General features: G+C 48.7%; 1 protein-coding gene across 1 annotated transcript; it reads right to left on the bottom strand.

Annotated features, from left to right (window-relative positions):
• Window positions 1-97: 97 nt before the first annotated feature.
• LOC119109284 (glutamate receptor ionotropic, kainate 2-like) lies at window positions 98-14,839 on the bottom strand. Its single transcript, XM_037232918.1, has 5 exons — window positions 14,710-14,839; window positions 13,154-13,357; window positions 12,181-12,335; window positions 11,543-11,817; window positions 98-386 (listed from the first exon to the last, which is right to left on the bottom strand). The coding sequence occupies exons 1-5, from the start codon at window positions 14,837-14,839 to the stop codon at window positions 98-100; spliced, it is 1,053 nt and encodes a 350-aa protein (XP_037088813.1).
• Window positions 14,840-15,136: the final 297 nt, after the last annotated feature.

Genomic DNA, 15,136 nt, shown 5'->3' with positions numbered 1-15,136 from the left:
GATACGCCGAACCGAACGTTCATGCATCGGATCTATTGAGTCGTCTCATAGTCAGTGTGTGAATGTCGTCCTATCGTGGCTTCTGCGTCGCCGATCATTACTTCGAGGTGGTGCGACGCCGCACCGCTGCCGACGGTGGACCCGGACGTTGACCCAGCCGATGACCCCGCCACGGCCGGCGACTCAGGCGGCTGGTCAGCAGCTCCCCGGCCAGCACGAGACCAGCTCCGATCGCGGCCAGCGGCACAATGATGACCACGACCAGCATGTCGGCCAGCGTCAGAGACCGGACGGCTGGCTGCTGGTCCGGGCAGAGCTGCCGGCTACCGCGGAGCCAGCGTCGCTTCAGCTGCGACAGGACGCCCGTCTGCATCAGGCGCAGGAGCCTGCCAACAGCGCCGTCGGACGGCGGTCATATGAACTGCAAGTGGTATTGGCCGTAGATAGAAGACAGTGGTGCGGTACCGCTTGATTGGGGAGAGGGTCGTTGAATATTGTTTTGATGGGCGATTGAATAAAATAGCAGCTTCCTCAGAACGTAATGTGCGGTGAGGACCACGGTGGGCTAACTTCATAGCTCAAGCTATAGGTTGGGCTTCAAGGGGTAGATGACTCTGCTTTCAAAATGTCGCCCTGTTGGCCCACAAATAACAGGGAGCACTCATTCGAAACGGAAGGAACTGACTCTCTAGACAGGAACTGGAACGAAACATATGTTCGCCGACACACTGATCAAAGCAACGCAGACAAGCAATACGCTTAGCAGTTCAACTGTACCATGCGTTGATTTGTGCAGGCACGATATCACCACTGCCGAACGATAACTAAGGACGGCGGCGGAAACAGCTCGCGAATTTCATGAGCCGACAATACAGATATATTTTTTAGGTGCTCCCATTTATTGGCTTCGCAGATACCAGCCAGCAAGGCACAGTGAAAATCAGTCTGAGAGTGGATAATGTGGGACACAACAATTTTTTAGAGACGGTTTATTAACGTGTTGCAATAGTAACGAGTGATTTCCGAAAGCGGAAGATATGTTCCTGAGCCCAACAATCCAAGCCAAACCAAGCGTCAGCATCCCATTAAGTAGCGTCTGTAGGGAACTAAACTTTGCCGTCGACATAAGAGTGACGGGATACAGTTGTGCTGAATCGATTTCTTGTAAATGGAGGCGACGAAGCTCTTTTGAAGCAAACTGTGGCGGTGCACAACAAAATGCAACAAAAGCTACAACCATTAATGAACGTGGCACTACTATAGAAGCACTATTGATTAACTTGGACCCACTGGGCATAAGTTATCAGAGCCGCTGGTCAGTAGAGTGTGCACCGCGGTGATGCCCAACAAGGTCTCCAGTCCTTCGGTCACATGCATTTGATCTAACAGCGAAACCCCTAACACAATGCTTGGAGGAGATGGCATATTGTTTCATGCTTACTGCCCGGAAGTCACGGGTTGGCTAATACGTGCTCGGTCGGGGGTCAATTTGGGCGCCGGGAAGGTTTTTTTCTCGCGAATGTGCTCCGAATGGCGCGACACAGCCGCGCCAAATTTTGCATAGCTCTAGACAGTCGATTGGCGGATCGTTTGGTTTAGCAAAGTTGGATGTACCTGGGAAGGTCGCTGACCTACGGCAGGTCAAAGTCAGGTCATGGATTCAGCGAAGTCAGCTTCTAGGAAATCTTTCAATCTGATGCGATAACGGAGTGTTAGACAAGGCCATACATCCCTGAGATACTTTCTCAGGCAACATAAAAGCTGAGTGAACGAATTCCATTGAGACGTTGTCGGAGGTTATTGAGGTCAGATGTGAAGGTCTAATCAAGGTTAAAACCAACATGTTACATTACTCTGGGGCTTACTGTATGGGGTAGTTCCTGATGCTGATTTCGAACTTATTGATAAGAGGGACCGCATAACACATCTTCCATGGACTTCTGAAATGTCGGAATAGGTCACTGGCCTAAAATGACACAGGTCAGCATTTTGTTTTCGGGAACATACCACCTAGCCAGTCTTTGTCGCTTATTCAAATGCAAAGCTCAGGGCGGTCTTGGATGATTTTAGTTGCCATGACCTTCAAAAGGCCAAACAAGGTCACTAACTTTAACGGAGTATGCGATCTTTTGCCATGAAGAGGCATCAGGTTCTGTGGGCACTTAGGAAATCAACCTAGAAGTTGACATTGCTTGACTGGATTAGACCTTAAAGCCATGACTTGGGATTCTCAAGTTTTGACACGAGTGGGTTCACGAATAGATTAACACACCCTGTGAATTTGGTGCTTCTAGCCCTCTTAGCTCCTGAGATCTGAAGAGGGTCAAATTGTCTCCCATCCGAGCGAAGAGGATCCAACCGGCCACCCGAGCGCGTGCTAAGTCCGTGGTTGCACTCTTGTGATGGATAAGGGGATGGGTTAAATTCAAATTTTGGAGACTAATGGGCATTGATCAGGGTATGAATAACGTGTTTGTGATATGGGATATGCGAAAACGGAGTCTTAGACGAAACCATGTATCTTTGAGATAGTTTCTCATATCATCATACAGCTAGTAGGACTACGATCAACCCCTTTAACCTCGGTTCAGGTTTGCAGGTCAGGCCGAGGTAGAAACAAACTGCTTGTTTGGTAAATAACTTGTTTTGTGAGGTAGTTTTGATGCCAAGTGCGAGTTTCTAAATCACAGGGATATCAAAATGCATCTTACTTGACGTTCGTCAAAGTCAGAGGTCGCTGACCTAAAGTGACGGAGGTGTGTACCGATAGGGATGAAGGAGTATAGCGCAGTGCTTGACGCTTATGTACCTTCAAAAATAAAAACACAGGCCGTAGATAAGTCTGGCGATCGCAGCACTGCACAAATACTTGTGTGTGTGTGTGTGTGTGTGTGTGTGTGTGTGTGTGTGTGTGTGTGTGTGTGTGTGTGTGTGTGTGTGTGTGTGTGTGTGTGTGTGTGTGTGTGTGTGTGTGTGTGTGTGTATGTGTGTGTGGGGGGAGGATCCGTATCATATTGTCCAAGGCACAGAATGTCCAAAGGTACAGAATGTCCAAAGCACAGAATGTCCAAGGTACAGAATGTTCAAAGTTCATAATGTTCAAGGTACATAATGTCCAAGATGAGAAATAACTTCCAAAATGGCGCAGAGTGGAAGGGGCCCGTTTCACAATGCCCAATGTATAGAATGTCCAAGGTACAGAATGTCCAAATTACTAAATGTCCAATGTACATATTGCCCAAGGTACAGAATGTACAAAGACCAAAGCTTCCAAACTAGTTCCTGCAGCGGCCGTCAGGGTATGAATAATCGCCCTTCTTGGCAGGCAGCGTGGCACCACCCAACGCCGGCCGCGCGCATGCAGTCGACACCATTACGAAGACCACGAGCGTGAGGCTGGCCGGCCAGATTACTAGCTTAGTAAAAGATCATGTCCGCTCCACGACGCAATGGAGCCGGCTGGAGGCGCCGCGCCAAGCATTAGTCGCTGATTGTCAAAGTTGAGCCCGGTATGGTTTGCCTGCATTTTGCTCTGCTAAAAAGCATTGAAAGCAGACGGAATATGAAATGGAGTTTAGCCGCGCTGTGCCCGAAAATATAATTGTTGAGATGGACACCAGCAGTGGGCACTTCTGGATGCCGATCTTGACTGCTCGATCGTCAGCCTAGCGCAGACATCGTCAGCTCGGGTTAGTAAGTTCAAACAAGTTCAAATAACAAAGAAGTTCCAGTTAATAATCGCTCCCGGCATCATACACCAGCATTGTGGTTACTATGGGATGGATTTTCAGCAAAAGCGAGCTAACATCAAAAATGGCTCGTGGCCAGTAGTGAATATCGTTGAATGAGGGTGAATATTCTTCAATATGGTATTATAGAAACACCCTACATCCAGCACGTGAGGAAAGCTGATCGAAACACAGACGGTTAAATTTGAAGTAATAGATGACCATTACCAAGAATTAGGTCAAGGTGTTCAAGACAATGACTAAAGCGCCATTTCTAGATGGACTTCACGTGAAAAACGCTGCTCATGTGACGTCCCAAGATAATGCATGCTTACTTGCCTCGAAGAAAGTTGACGATTGTGCGCAACAATTTAAATATATGAATACTTGCCACCTGGCATTAAAATCTCTTCTTTACAGCTCCTGTTTCTCGTGCAATGCTGCATCTATCAAACTACGCACGCGATGCGATTACTTAATTCGGCATTAGGTATACTCAACGTGTTTACCTGTCATGTTTTCCTCGCAACGATGTGCGCACCTTCTGTATACGTGCGCCGCTGAGGTGTCCAATGAACCGGTCTGAAATCTTACGCTTTGTTTATCCCACCTGAACTGTCCCTGTACTTGAGTTCCTGGATATTCTATGTCTCACCCCATTTTTTTCATTTCATTTCAATCCGTTGGCGCATACATGAGGAGGTTTTACCGCCAACGGAACACTGGGGTTTCCTCCTGGAGCGGTCAACTAGAATGAAATTAGGATGAAGACTGCTAGTCATGCTAACCTAAGGTCATGTATATTGTTTGCGTGGGAACCCGTATTTACTGTTCCACATAGACATATAACATGTATATATGCATATAAATGTATATACATGCACACTTATGCATAGAATAAATAATTTAGGTATTGGAGCCCATGTTATACTGCGCAGCCCTTAGAAAACGAGGGCCAAAAAGACCTCAAAGAAATAAAGGCTAAAACTTAGCACTAGTTTGGCTAAAAAGCAAGGAATGTGATGTATATATCCCTTTCATCTTAAAATTTCATGACGGTTGTAGGGGACCCCAAACTTTAGGGGGCACCACAATGCTGCGTGCTCACCCCCCCCCCCCTTCACGACATACTGGAACCGCCCCTGTTTGCAGCCATTCCGCTGTGCAATGGTAGCGCGGTACATCCCTGCTCTCATGTTACGCCATTCATGAAGACGTGCTCCACATATGAAGAACGCGTTCATTTCACCTTTTTACGGCTTCTTTTGGACGCGATGAGGAATTACATCGAGGAGGCGCAATGCAAGCGGCACCGGACGCCCGCTTTTACGGCCATATATGGTCATGGAAAACGAGGAGCACTTCCCATTTAATTCAGTTTCAAACACATTATGCTCACACGACTGAAGGCCAGAAAAAACGTGCAACGCTCTGAATATTTGAGATTTCATGGCTGCTTGCTGTTTGGCCATGGGCGTGCCGACGCGAAGTGTAGTATAATCGGGACACCATGGGCTTGAAACGTATTGCTGTGGTTTAGGTCCCATCTAGTGGTACTACAAATAAGGTGTCGAGGAAGCAATCAACTTTACTGAGAGCTCTGTATAGATATGGCAGACATGTTGGGACAGCGTTTCTAATTTTAGCAAATAAATCTACCCAGTCAGTCTCCTATGCTATGCGGTAGCAAATTTCGTCAATATATCTGATGTACAGCCTTGATTTAAGCCTCATTTCGAAAGACAGATGAATGAAAACAAATACTAGAGCTAGGGGAGGTGCACGGATATTGCATATAGCTATACGTTCAAGTCGTGCACTGAGTTTGCGAAGAGCACCAGGCCATTGTCAAATCTGTGACATGGTTCTTGGAAACAGTCAGGAAGCACTCAGTTAGTGCGATACCGAAGAATGATATGCTATCAAGTTTTCCTCGATTGTGCTCATTATACCGACCCTATTCATTCTGTAAGCGGAGTATTCCTACAAGTTGCTGCATTTTTTGTCACGTTTAATGTTTTCGCGTGTAGTGATAGTATCTAAACTATAATCTTGCTGGACTTTATTGTCCATGCTATGTCTGGATTCATCTTTCTTCCAGTTATATGACATATAAGCCAATGATCGCACATGCGACACGCCGATGACACTTGCGCGTTTTGGTTCCTGGTGCTAGCTCATGCCAGGCTTCTTTGCCGAAGTCGAAAGAATACAAGTCGGTGGTCACTGCCCTGGCTCGGATGTCTCCCGCCTGACTGACTGAGAGCTGATCGTATGGCTACTTTGTTGCATACTTTTGGGCCAGCGTTACTACTACATGTTGTATGAAACATGTCTAGGAAACCTGCAACAGTATTTTTTCCGACTTATTTTCGCTTATACCACACCATCGCAGAAAAATAGTCTCCGGGAAGCTGTCTGACTTAGGTATGGACTGGCCCAATGAACACTTCATTGTCCATCATGCAGCGTACGCAACTTTTTCTGCTTTTGTGTGTAGGCAAGGGCGTAGCCAGAGCCTTGCCAAGGAGGAACACATTGCTGACAAAAGCCCATCTTATAGGAATCTCCCCCCCCCCAAATCCCCGGATATAGCTTACTGGTTAACAAGGGACCCGGTTTTGTTCGTTTTATTGTTGTTTTTATCTTGCAACCCTAACGACAACCAGGAGCTAGGGTGAGCTCAATTCTGTTCGTACTTTGGGTCAATAAACTGCAGAAATCAGGCGTTGAACGACTGCACGGAATAAATCACCAGTACTCTTAATTGACAATGGTTTAGTTAACTCCTTCAAAGCCGATGGAGTTCAGACGCCTTGTCAGAATTGTCATCTCAGTTCTACTGACTTTGAGGACATCGCGAAGGCAGATTGTAGATCGATGTGTTTGATCCAAATTTAAAGATGAAAATTTGATTGCAGATCGAGTGGTCAACAAGGTTTATTAACATGGCCAAGCCATGTTTGTCTAAAAACGTTCACCCTCCAGTTAGAATCTATAAGCGATACAATTTGTGTCACATGCATTTTTAACATGCGCGCTCGCAAATCTTAGCAACAAAAACATCGACACCAATCTGCGGGGCGTTAGCCCAGTAGCTACCTTTCAGCCGCGGCCTTCGTCCACCATGTTATGATAAGATTTGTCCATGCGACACAAATTTCCGTCCACCATGTTTTGTCCAAATGATTACCTTTTAACACTGTAATCGAATGTTAATGCAAGTTATGTGACGTAATTTTGAGCATACGCACTCCAAAATATTAGAAACACAAGCCTCGACAGCAGGCGTTGCAGTTCCCGTAGGCTGCGCAACGTCGGCCTAGCAACTGACACTAAGCTGTGGCCAACGGGTGGACGAAAATGACGATGCTCCTGAAAAAGTATTCTAAAATATTCTTAAGTACATTTAAAGCATTGAGCGCATATTTCACGTGTGCAATTTTTTGACTGATGAAAAGAACGGATTTGCTCTCAAAGCGCCGTGAAGTGGGGCTGGAATCTGGTGGTTGAATTGGAAGAGCGAAGGTACGATCTCTATTTTTCGGGTTTGCTTAATTTGCTTCACTAGTACATTCTGAAAAAGTGAACGTCCTCAGGCAAACATGGCATGAACTTGCTCGTTTTTTAAAGATTATTTCGACCCATCCTACTCAACAATAATGAGACCCCACTCTACTCAACAATAATGAGAATCCTTATTTCCTTCCGGGTAAGGGCCTCTTGAGTAGAACATCAGGGGTACATTACTGTTTCCGATCAAGGGCTGGAGGGCCATTCCGCTCCATCACAAGGTGTCTTCTGGCTATCATTCTGGTGACACAGGGCGGGATCGCCTGGTCGGTCGGGAAGCCATTAGAAGGATGTATCATACCACATTGGTCCCATCCCTGACACGGAACGCCTTCTGACCCGCGCAGTTAGCCCCGGATCAGAACAGGAACACTCATTGACGCAAAAATATCCCTGATTACCGCTGATAGTCCAATAATTGTCACATAGACCTTAGTTCCGTATTTTTCTGTGTTCTTCAGAGATATTGAGCTCTCCCTGATGGTAGATCGTAGATGAAATGGGGTTCCTAATTTGTATTAACATGGCTAGCACATGTTCGTCTTAATGTGTTCAAGATCCAGTCGTAACTGATTACTGATAAGAAAGCTACGTAACATGGTCTTGAACATGCGCGCTCCCACGTCATAGCAACAACAGCCTCGACGTCCGGCGTTGCAGTCTCCATCCCGTGCGGCCTTGCGGTTGTAACACTAAGCGATGGCCATGAGCAAACGAAAAAGATGACGCATCTGAAGGGCAATGTCTGGTGAACTAGGTAAATCGGCATGCATGTTATATGCAGTGCAAAAGTAAGCCAAATGCAAGCTTAATCTGAAAAGTGGAGGGGGGGGGGCAGTTAACATCGCAAGCCGCCACCTTGAAGAGTGGGGGGTCCATGGTCCCCCGTTCCTACACCGATGGTCTCAATGGACCGAAAGTAAAAAGCACAGAATAGAGCAGGTTACACAATATATGGTGTATGGTTCTGTACGCACAGGATGTACACAAAATGTCTTATAATATTTTTCCAGTGACATTGTATGCGAGAAGAATAATGCACGACACTCAGGCTTGTTTAATGAACACCTGGGGACACATATCCACGGAGAGCGTACGCTCACAATTAGGGGAGGAAGAAGTCGACATCCATGCACCAATGGTACACATTATAACATACTTAAACTTTTAGGTGCACATTTCAGCAACGGCATGAGACAACGCGCACCAAGGATATAAGAATCGCTGCGTATCGGTAAACGTTGACAGATGATGAACTCGCAAGCACCATCGTGAAATACTGATTGTTAACGCTGTTGTTTTGTTAAGGTACCTTCAGCAATACTTGTCTGCTGATTGATTTTGATACTGGTTTCCTGTAGCGAATTGCTTTCTGATATGTGATACAGTCTATCGAAACCTTCCGGCCTAGCCATCGATTTCTCATGCAAGCCTTATCATAGTGCCGTGCGTCTTACATTAGGATATAGAAGCTTGCATGCTTGATTATTTTAATACTTTTCTTGTCAGGATCTGCATAGATTTGCAACAGTTACGATCATTCGCAGGCCTTTTGCGTTGCGCGCTATGCGTTAACTTATTCACAGGTGAGCACGTGTACTACCTGGAACTGTTGATTTGTCCTACAATTTTGGAAATGTTGGCATAGAATATTGGCGTAGCCACGGGTCTCCCGGTATACTGACGTGCCTGTGTTTTGGCATAGATTTCATAATTGTGAGAAAAAATCGTGCGTGCGTGTGTGCGTGCGTGCGTGTGTGTGCGTGTGTGTGTGTGTGTGTGTGTGTGTGTGTGTGTGTGTGTGTGTTACGGTACTGTTTGAAACATGAACAGTTAACATGCGTGTAAGCGTTGCCTTTTTCTTTCAACGAGTGATATATTTCTGGGTGTGCTCTCATGCGATGAACAGAGGCAGTGTCACCGACTTCCTTTGTAGGGCGAGCATATCTAATAAACCGAAGATGTTCTCAGATTTCGCCCATTTTACAGACTAACTTCCTAGATACATGAAACTAGGCACAGCCACCTCTCAGCCCGGCAGGACCTCATGACTGATTAATCAGTGCCTCCTATTGGACTGCTGGGAATTTAAGTAGCAGAAACGCCGCCATAGCCCAATCAGTTAGTGCGTGCTGCCCAACCCACATGTGACGGTGTGGGTAGGCTTGAGTCCCCCTGTCATTCGCCCTCAGCGCTCCACATTTGCTATTTGTCCCATTTCCTTTCAGGGTCTCATCTGTGAGAGTAGATGGTTCTCCCGAAGTTTCCTGGGCGTGAGCAATCCGAGTGTGGGTATTCCACGTATAGATCTTTCGGGCATTGAGCCTTCCGAACATGGTTTTTCCGACCCTCATCTTTCCCAGCTAGGGAGACAAGCTCACCGTTGCTGCTTCGTCAACGGCAAAATTGTTTCGTTGCTTTATGGGTTACCGGCTGGTGGAGTGAATGGACAGCCGTAGAGGACAACGGCCATGTTTTGACAACTTGGACGCATTTTTATGCGTTTGGCCCCCATTCAGGGCTACTAGTTCACGGCTTGATCGGTGTCACGTTTACGCACTGAAACTGGACTTAAACACAGTTAAACATTTACGCACTCTCCTATTCTGGATTATTCTTGTCGACATTGATTTACATGAATATTAATGCACGATCCAGTTCAATGAGGACTCACATGTCACACGCCTCGGTGCCCGCTTCAAAAGGACCAGGCCTGGAAGCCCCCCCCCCCCCCCCCCCCCCCCCCTCTGAAAGGAGACCCCATGTTGTTCAGGAAGTCCTCTGGAAAAGCCTTTCCTCAACTTATATCTCCTGGCACCGCCCCTGACAGACCCAATAAATTGATGTGGGGAATTCACATCAATGAAAAGTCTCCACCAATCTGTTGATGTACCAGCTAATTGTTCTAAATGGTATCATGTGCAGTATCTTGACCACAAATGGCTATTCATTGAACCATAGCCTATGATTTGAAATGTAGCGTGCCTTGTAATATGTTACACCTTTGACCTAGATCCCAGTGATAAATGATCAGAAACAGGCCAGTAACTCGATAGGAAGCATAAATTATTGATACGCATACTTCCCATTTCTTGCAAGGTTTACTCCTTTGGGCGCTGTATGCTAATTGTGGTAAAAACGTGACAGCGATCGCTTAGAATAAACAACAGTTGCAACAAGAGATTCTAGATGCATAAAGCTATGGCCAAACAGCAAACACGCCCCCGGTCAGACACAGAACAACAAATATCACGCCGGCTAAGGGCAACGCTGCAACGCTTTCACAGCAGCTCCGCGCGTGTCCAGCGCCCCACTCCACGGCACTCGTCTCGTACTCAACGATCACTTGCAAGTCGAGCGCGGCCTCGCCGACCAACAACATCCGACACCACCTCTGCACCAGCGTGGGAAATAAATCCGCTGCTATGCGACCCCCGACCGCATGCTTGTATTGTTCGCACTGGCGTCGACTGTATGCGCTTGGCCGACGCTGGGCGGAGCAACGCTGCCTACCAATAATGGCGACTATTCACACCCTGGCGGCCGCTCCAAGAACTATTTTGGAAGCCCTGGCTCTTGGACATTCTGTACCTTGGACAATGGGTACATTGGACATTCTGTACTTTGGGCATTCTGTACCTTGGACATTATGTGCATTGGACATTATGATGAAACGGGCTCCTTCCACCCTGCGCCATTTTGGAAGTTATTTCTCATCTTGGACATTGTGTGCCTTTGACATTATGAGTTTTGGACATTCTGTACCTTGGAAATTCTGTACTTTGGACATTCTGTACCTTTGGACATTCTGTGCCTTGGATAATATGAACGCCTCCCGTGTGTGTATGTGTGTCGCCCTCCCGGTGAATGAGAGTGAAAATGGTCCGGTGATGAGCGCAGCATTCACATTACCACAGACAGTTGATTCAGATGTGGCTGGTATGTGTGCTTGATTCTTAATACACGAATGTGAGGCTGCCAAATTCAGCCGTAAGTCCTTAAAACCACACCAAATGCTAAATGCAGGGCAGGACCCTTATGTAGTTCTAGAATGGCGGTTCAAACTGAAGACAAATACGTGTGCTCAGACCAAAGGATAAGCTTATATGCACAATCCAAACACCATGCAACACAGCCACAAGCGTGCGTAATGACACAGCATCCCTTACCACACTCCGTGGTCAATATACATGCACCCCCCCCCCCCCTCCCCCCTCATCCCAAAGCTTGCCAGCACTTGCACATTGTTGATGGCGCTCCTTATCGGCTTCAGGCCCTTCCTCAACACCATGTAAGTAGCCTGCGGTCTGCTTTTGCGGCCGGGCTCGACCAGCGGTAGAAGATGACACGCCTCCTCGCCGATAGCCGTGATGACGAGGTCCTGGTCGTGGTAGAGCAGGGTGCGCGGCTGGACGGCGGCGAGGAACGCCTCCGGCGTGGCGTTCAGCCCGAGGAACCGCTCCCCGGAGGCGATCCGCTCATACAGGTGACGCTCGGCCGGCACGGGACTCTTCTGCTGGTCAGGATGGTGCACAGGGCGTGTGCAGGTCAGGTCAGAGCACATAGCGGTAGGTCCGGACAGGCACAGCCCCGCGACAGATGAATGCCAGGCCCATGTCCATGAAAGCGTCCAACAGACACGGGCAAGTAGACTGCACACAGGGCCATGGTTGGGCGTCAACAATGCGTGACGAGGGGGCATTGGTGTTGGTATTTCGTCGGCGCCGGCGATCGTGACTTGGGGCAGTAGCCACCGCGGGGCTGCATGAAGTGCGGCACTGGGACCGGTGTTGGCTCGCGGGTCCGTGCTATTCTAGGCCAGCGTTTCGTGCAACGCCTAGGCTAGCTACCAGCCAGCACCGGCGCAGGCAGCACTGACCGCCCAGGAGCCGATGATACCGAAACCGTCCTCTACGGCCAGCGTCCAGTCGTTGCTGTTGGCGAACTCTGCCAGACTGCTGATGGGCGCCGCCGGCTGCACCGCCGTCAGATGCGAGATCATGTTGGCCGTGTAGTGGAAGGTGATCAACAGGCCTGCTCAATCACCACGTGACGCAGTGGTATCACTTTCTAAAATGGTTTGGGGGGGGGGCTCAGCGGGAAAACTTGACTTAGCCTACTCCAAAATCCTCATTTGCTCCCATATTTCGGCCACATTCATTGTCGTCCCTGATGTTAAGATCAAATTTTAACAAATTGGTCGGCTCCAAAATAATTTTGACGCTGTTGAATGACTTTCCCCTTCAAGGTGATATCATAGTAACAGTAATGATCTAGGATGACGATGATAGGCACACCCTGAAGCCGAACACCGACATCTGTCGCACCGCTGGGAGCCAGCGCACACTAGGCAAGATCAGTGACCAGTCAGTAAAGTCAGCAAACTGCCAGGACGTCCACTACTCTACACTGTAAAGATTATAATGACTGTTGCGCAAGGCACTCAGACCCTGAACAACGAGAGCGACCAATGACATGGCTCGTGAGCCAGCTGGGGACGGTGCGATTGGCCTATGAGCTAGCTGAGGACGATGCGATGGGCCTATGAGCTAACTGAGGACGATGCGATTGGCCTATGAGCTAGCTGGGGACGGTGCGATTGGCCTATGAGCTAGCTGGGGACGGTGTGATTGGCCTATGAGCTAGCTGAGGACGATGCGATTGGCCTATGAGCTAGCTGGGGACGGCGCAATTGGCCTATGAGCTAGCTGGGGACGGTGTGATTGGCCTATCAACTAGCTGAGGACGGTGCGATCGGCCTATAAGCCAGATGAAGAGGGTAAGACCGTCCCATGATTCAGCTGGAGAGGGTGTGGCCGACCACGATTCCCCTGGAGAGTGCGACAACTGACCTATGAACCAGCTGGTGAAGGTGACTATTCGAGCCGAGCCGGAATCCGGGATAACAGCCCAGCCCTGGCCGGTCACCGTCATCAGGACGGAGAGGCAGCTGTAGCCGAAGGAGAACTCGCGGCGGGTCGGTCCACTCTCGGCGGGTCCGCGGCTCAGGCGGACTGAGGTGAGGAGCACGATGGCCAGCGCCACCAAAGAGAGAACTGTGGGAGGTCAGGTCAGACTAGGTCACAGGAGTGAGTCATATAAACATGCAAAGTACTTGAAAATGGTGCCTCCTGCTCCGACCATAGCCTACATCTCTTAAATAGACGGCTTCAAACTTCATGACATTGAGACAAGCATTGTATTCGATTATGTAAGCTCACTTGTAACCACTGGTGTGTTTTCAAAGGGACTGTTCCACATTGATATGGGGCTTTCAGCTGAAATAGCTATTTTGAAGATATTTCGGTGCAATCCACAATCCTGCCCCTCTTACAATTTAAGCCCCTAGTTTTTGAGCTGTACGCCAGCGAAAATGAAGAGAGGTGTATCGGGGAGAGTATTTCAAAGTCACATTGGCATTCCTGACGTCATAATAGCGTCAGTCAAATCCTGACATTCCCTAAGTCATGCGGTGATCAGGGCCAATAAAAATACAATTGTCGAGGCGTTCAGATCTGACGTTCGTGAGTGCAACTTACAGGTGTAACGGTCGACAACTGACTCTCAATTTGTGTTGTGCAAGGTACGATGATGTAATTAAACCATGACGCATTGAGAAGCATATTTACTAGAAAGACAAGTGTGCTGTCTAGAGCAGTCTTTTCGAGTTAAAGAGGATGGCAATAGTAATAAGTGAGCTTGTTTCGTCGTATCTTATCCTTACTATTTCGGGGAGATTAACTAGAGTATTCGAGTAGGGTCGGCAGACAACATTGAATTTACTGTTGATATCCAATTTTGTGAAGGCATGTAGCCAAAAAATCACTAAATCTAGATCCCCATTTTCTGGGTATTATGCCAGGAATAAGGCTATTCGTACTCTCTTATCTGTATGCACAATGTTCCTCGCAAATGCTTTTAGCAGCTTATAAAGTATCACGTAATGTAACAGTAAAAGTATCACGCAGGACCGCCTCGAAACGCTCCCAACGAACACACACCCCACAGCAAAACCAATCGAACTGCAGCGCGGCAGCACCACGCGCTACTGTCGCCGGCGGCCGCTCAGCAAACCTGGCGCTCCAGAATGATGCGGCCCTGCACGCAAACTCTCGCTGAGATGGGGCAAGTTGACCCCTTGGGGGCTGCAGCGTCCCGGCCGCCGGGGCACGGGCGCCGTGCGACGATACATGGGCACGACGAGCACATAAGGCACACTGGCTGCGGTGCAGGGCTTTCTGCCCCGGGTACAGTCGTGGCAAACGCGGGGAGGATCCACAGAGCAGGGGCCAGACGCCCTGGTGAAGCGGCGCGAGGCTCACAGAACACGGGCCAGACGAGTCGGTGAAGCGACGTAAGACTCACAGAGCATGAGCCAAACGTGCAGGTGAAGCGGAGCAAGACTCACAGAGCATGAGCCAGACGTGCTGATGTAGTGGCCGCAGCAGCGAGGCGAACATGTCGCCAGAGAGGGCGGCGGTGTCTCTCTCGCCGGCTCGCATGTAGAAGCCGTGGCGGGCCCACCAGATGGGCACCATGTCCACGTAGTCCAGGACGGCAGCACGGTCAGCACGGTGAAGCAGATGGGTCACTGCCAGATCGGCGCGCTGCAAAAACGACCAAACGCGGTGCCATCCGTACCTTCGTGCATCTCTCAGGACAGAGGCACGGGAGGGACAGCAGCCTGCGTTTTGTGATCATCATCATCATAACGTATATGTTTGATTCTTGGCACAGTAGCGCGAATAACAGGACGGTGTGATAGCATTTACAGATCGAATCAACGTCGTGACCAGTGCTGTTGCCAAGGCTTGTGCTGTGGATGTGCATAGCTT

The sequence above is a fragment of the Pollicipes pollicipes genome, unplaced genomic scaffold (assembly GCF_011947565.3).
Source record: "Pollicipes pollicipes isolate AB1234 unplaced genomic scaffold, Ppol_2.1 Scaffold_1600;HRSCAF=1878_pilon_pilon_pilon, whole genome shotgun sequence".
In the NCBI taxonomy this organism is placed as follows: Eukaryota; Metazoa; Arthropoda; class Thecostraca; order Pollicipedomorpha; family Pollicipedidae; genus Pollicipes; species Pollicipes pollicipes.
Note: the sequence above shows the minus strand (reverse complement) of the source record. Positions and strands in the feature narration are given on the sequence as shown.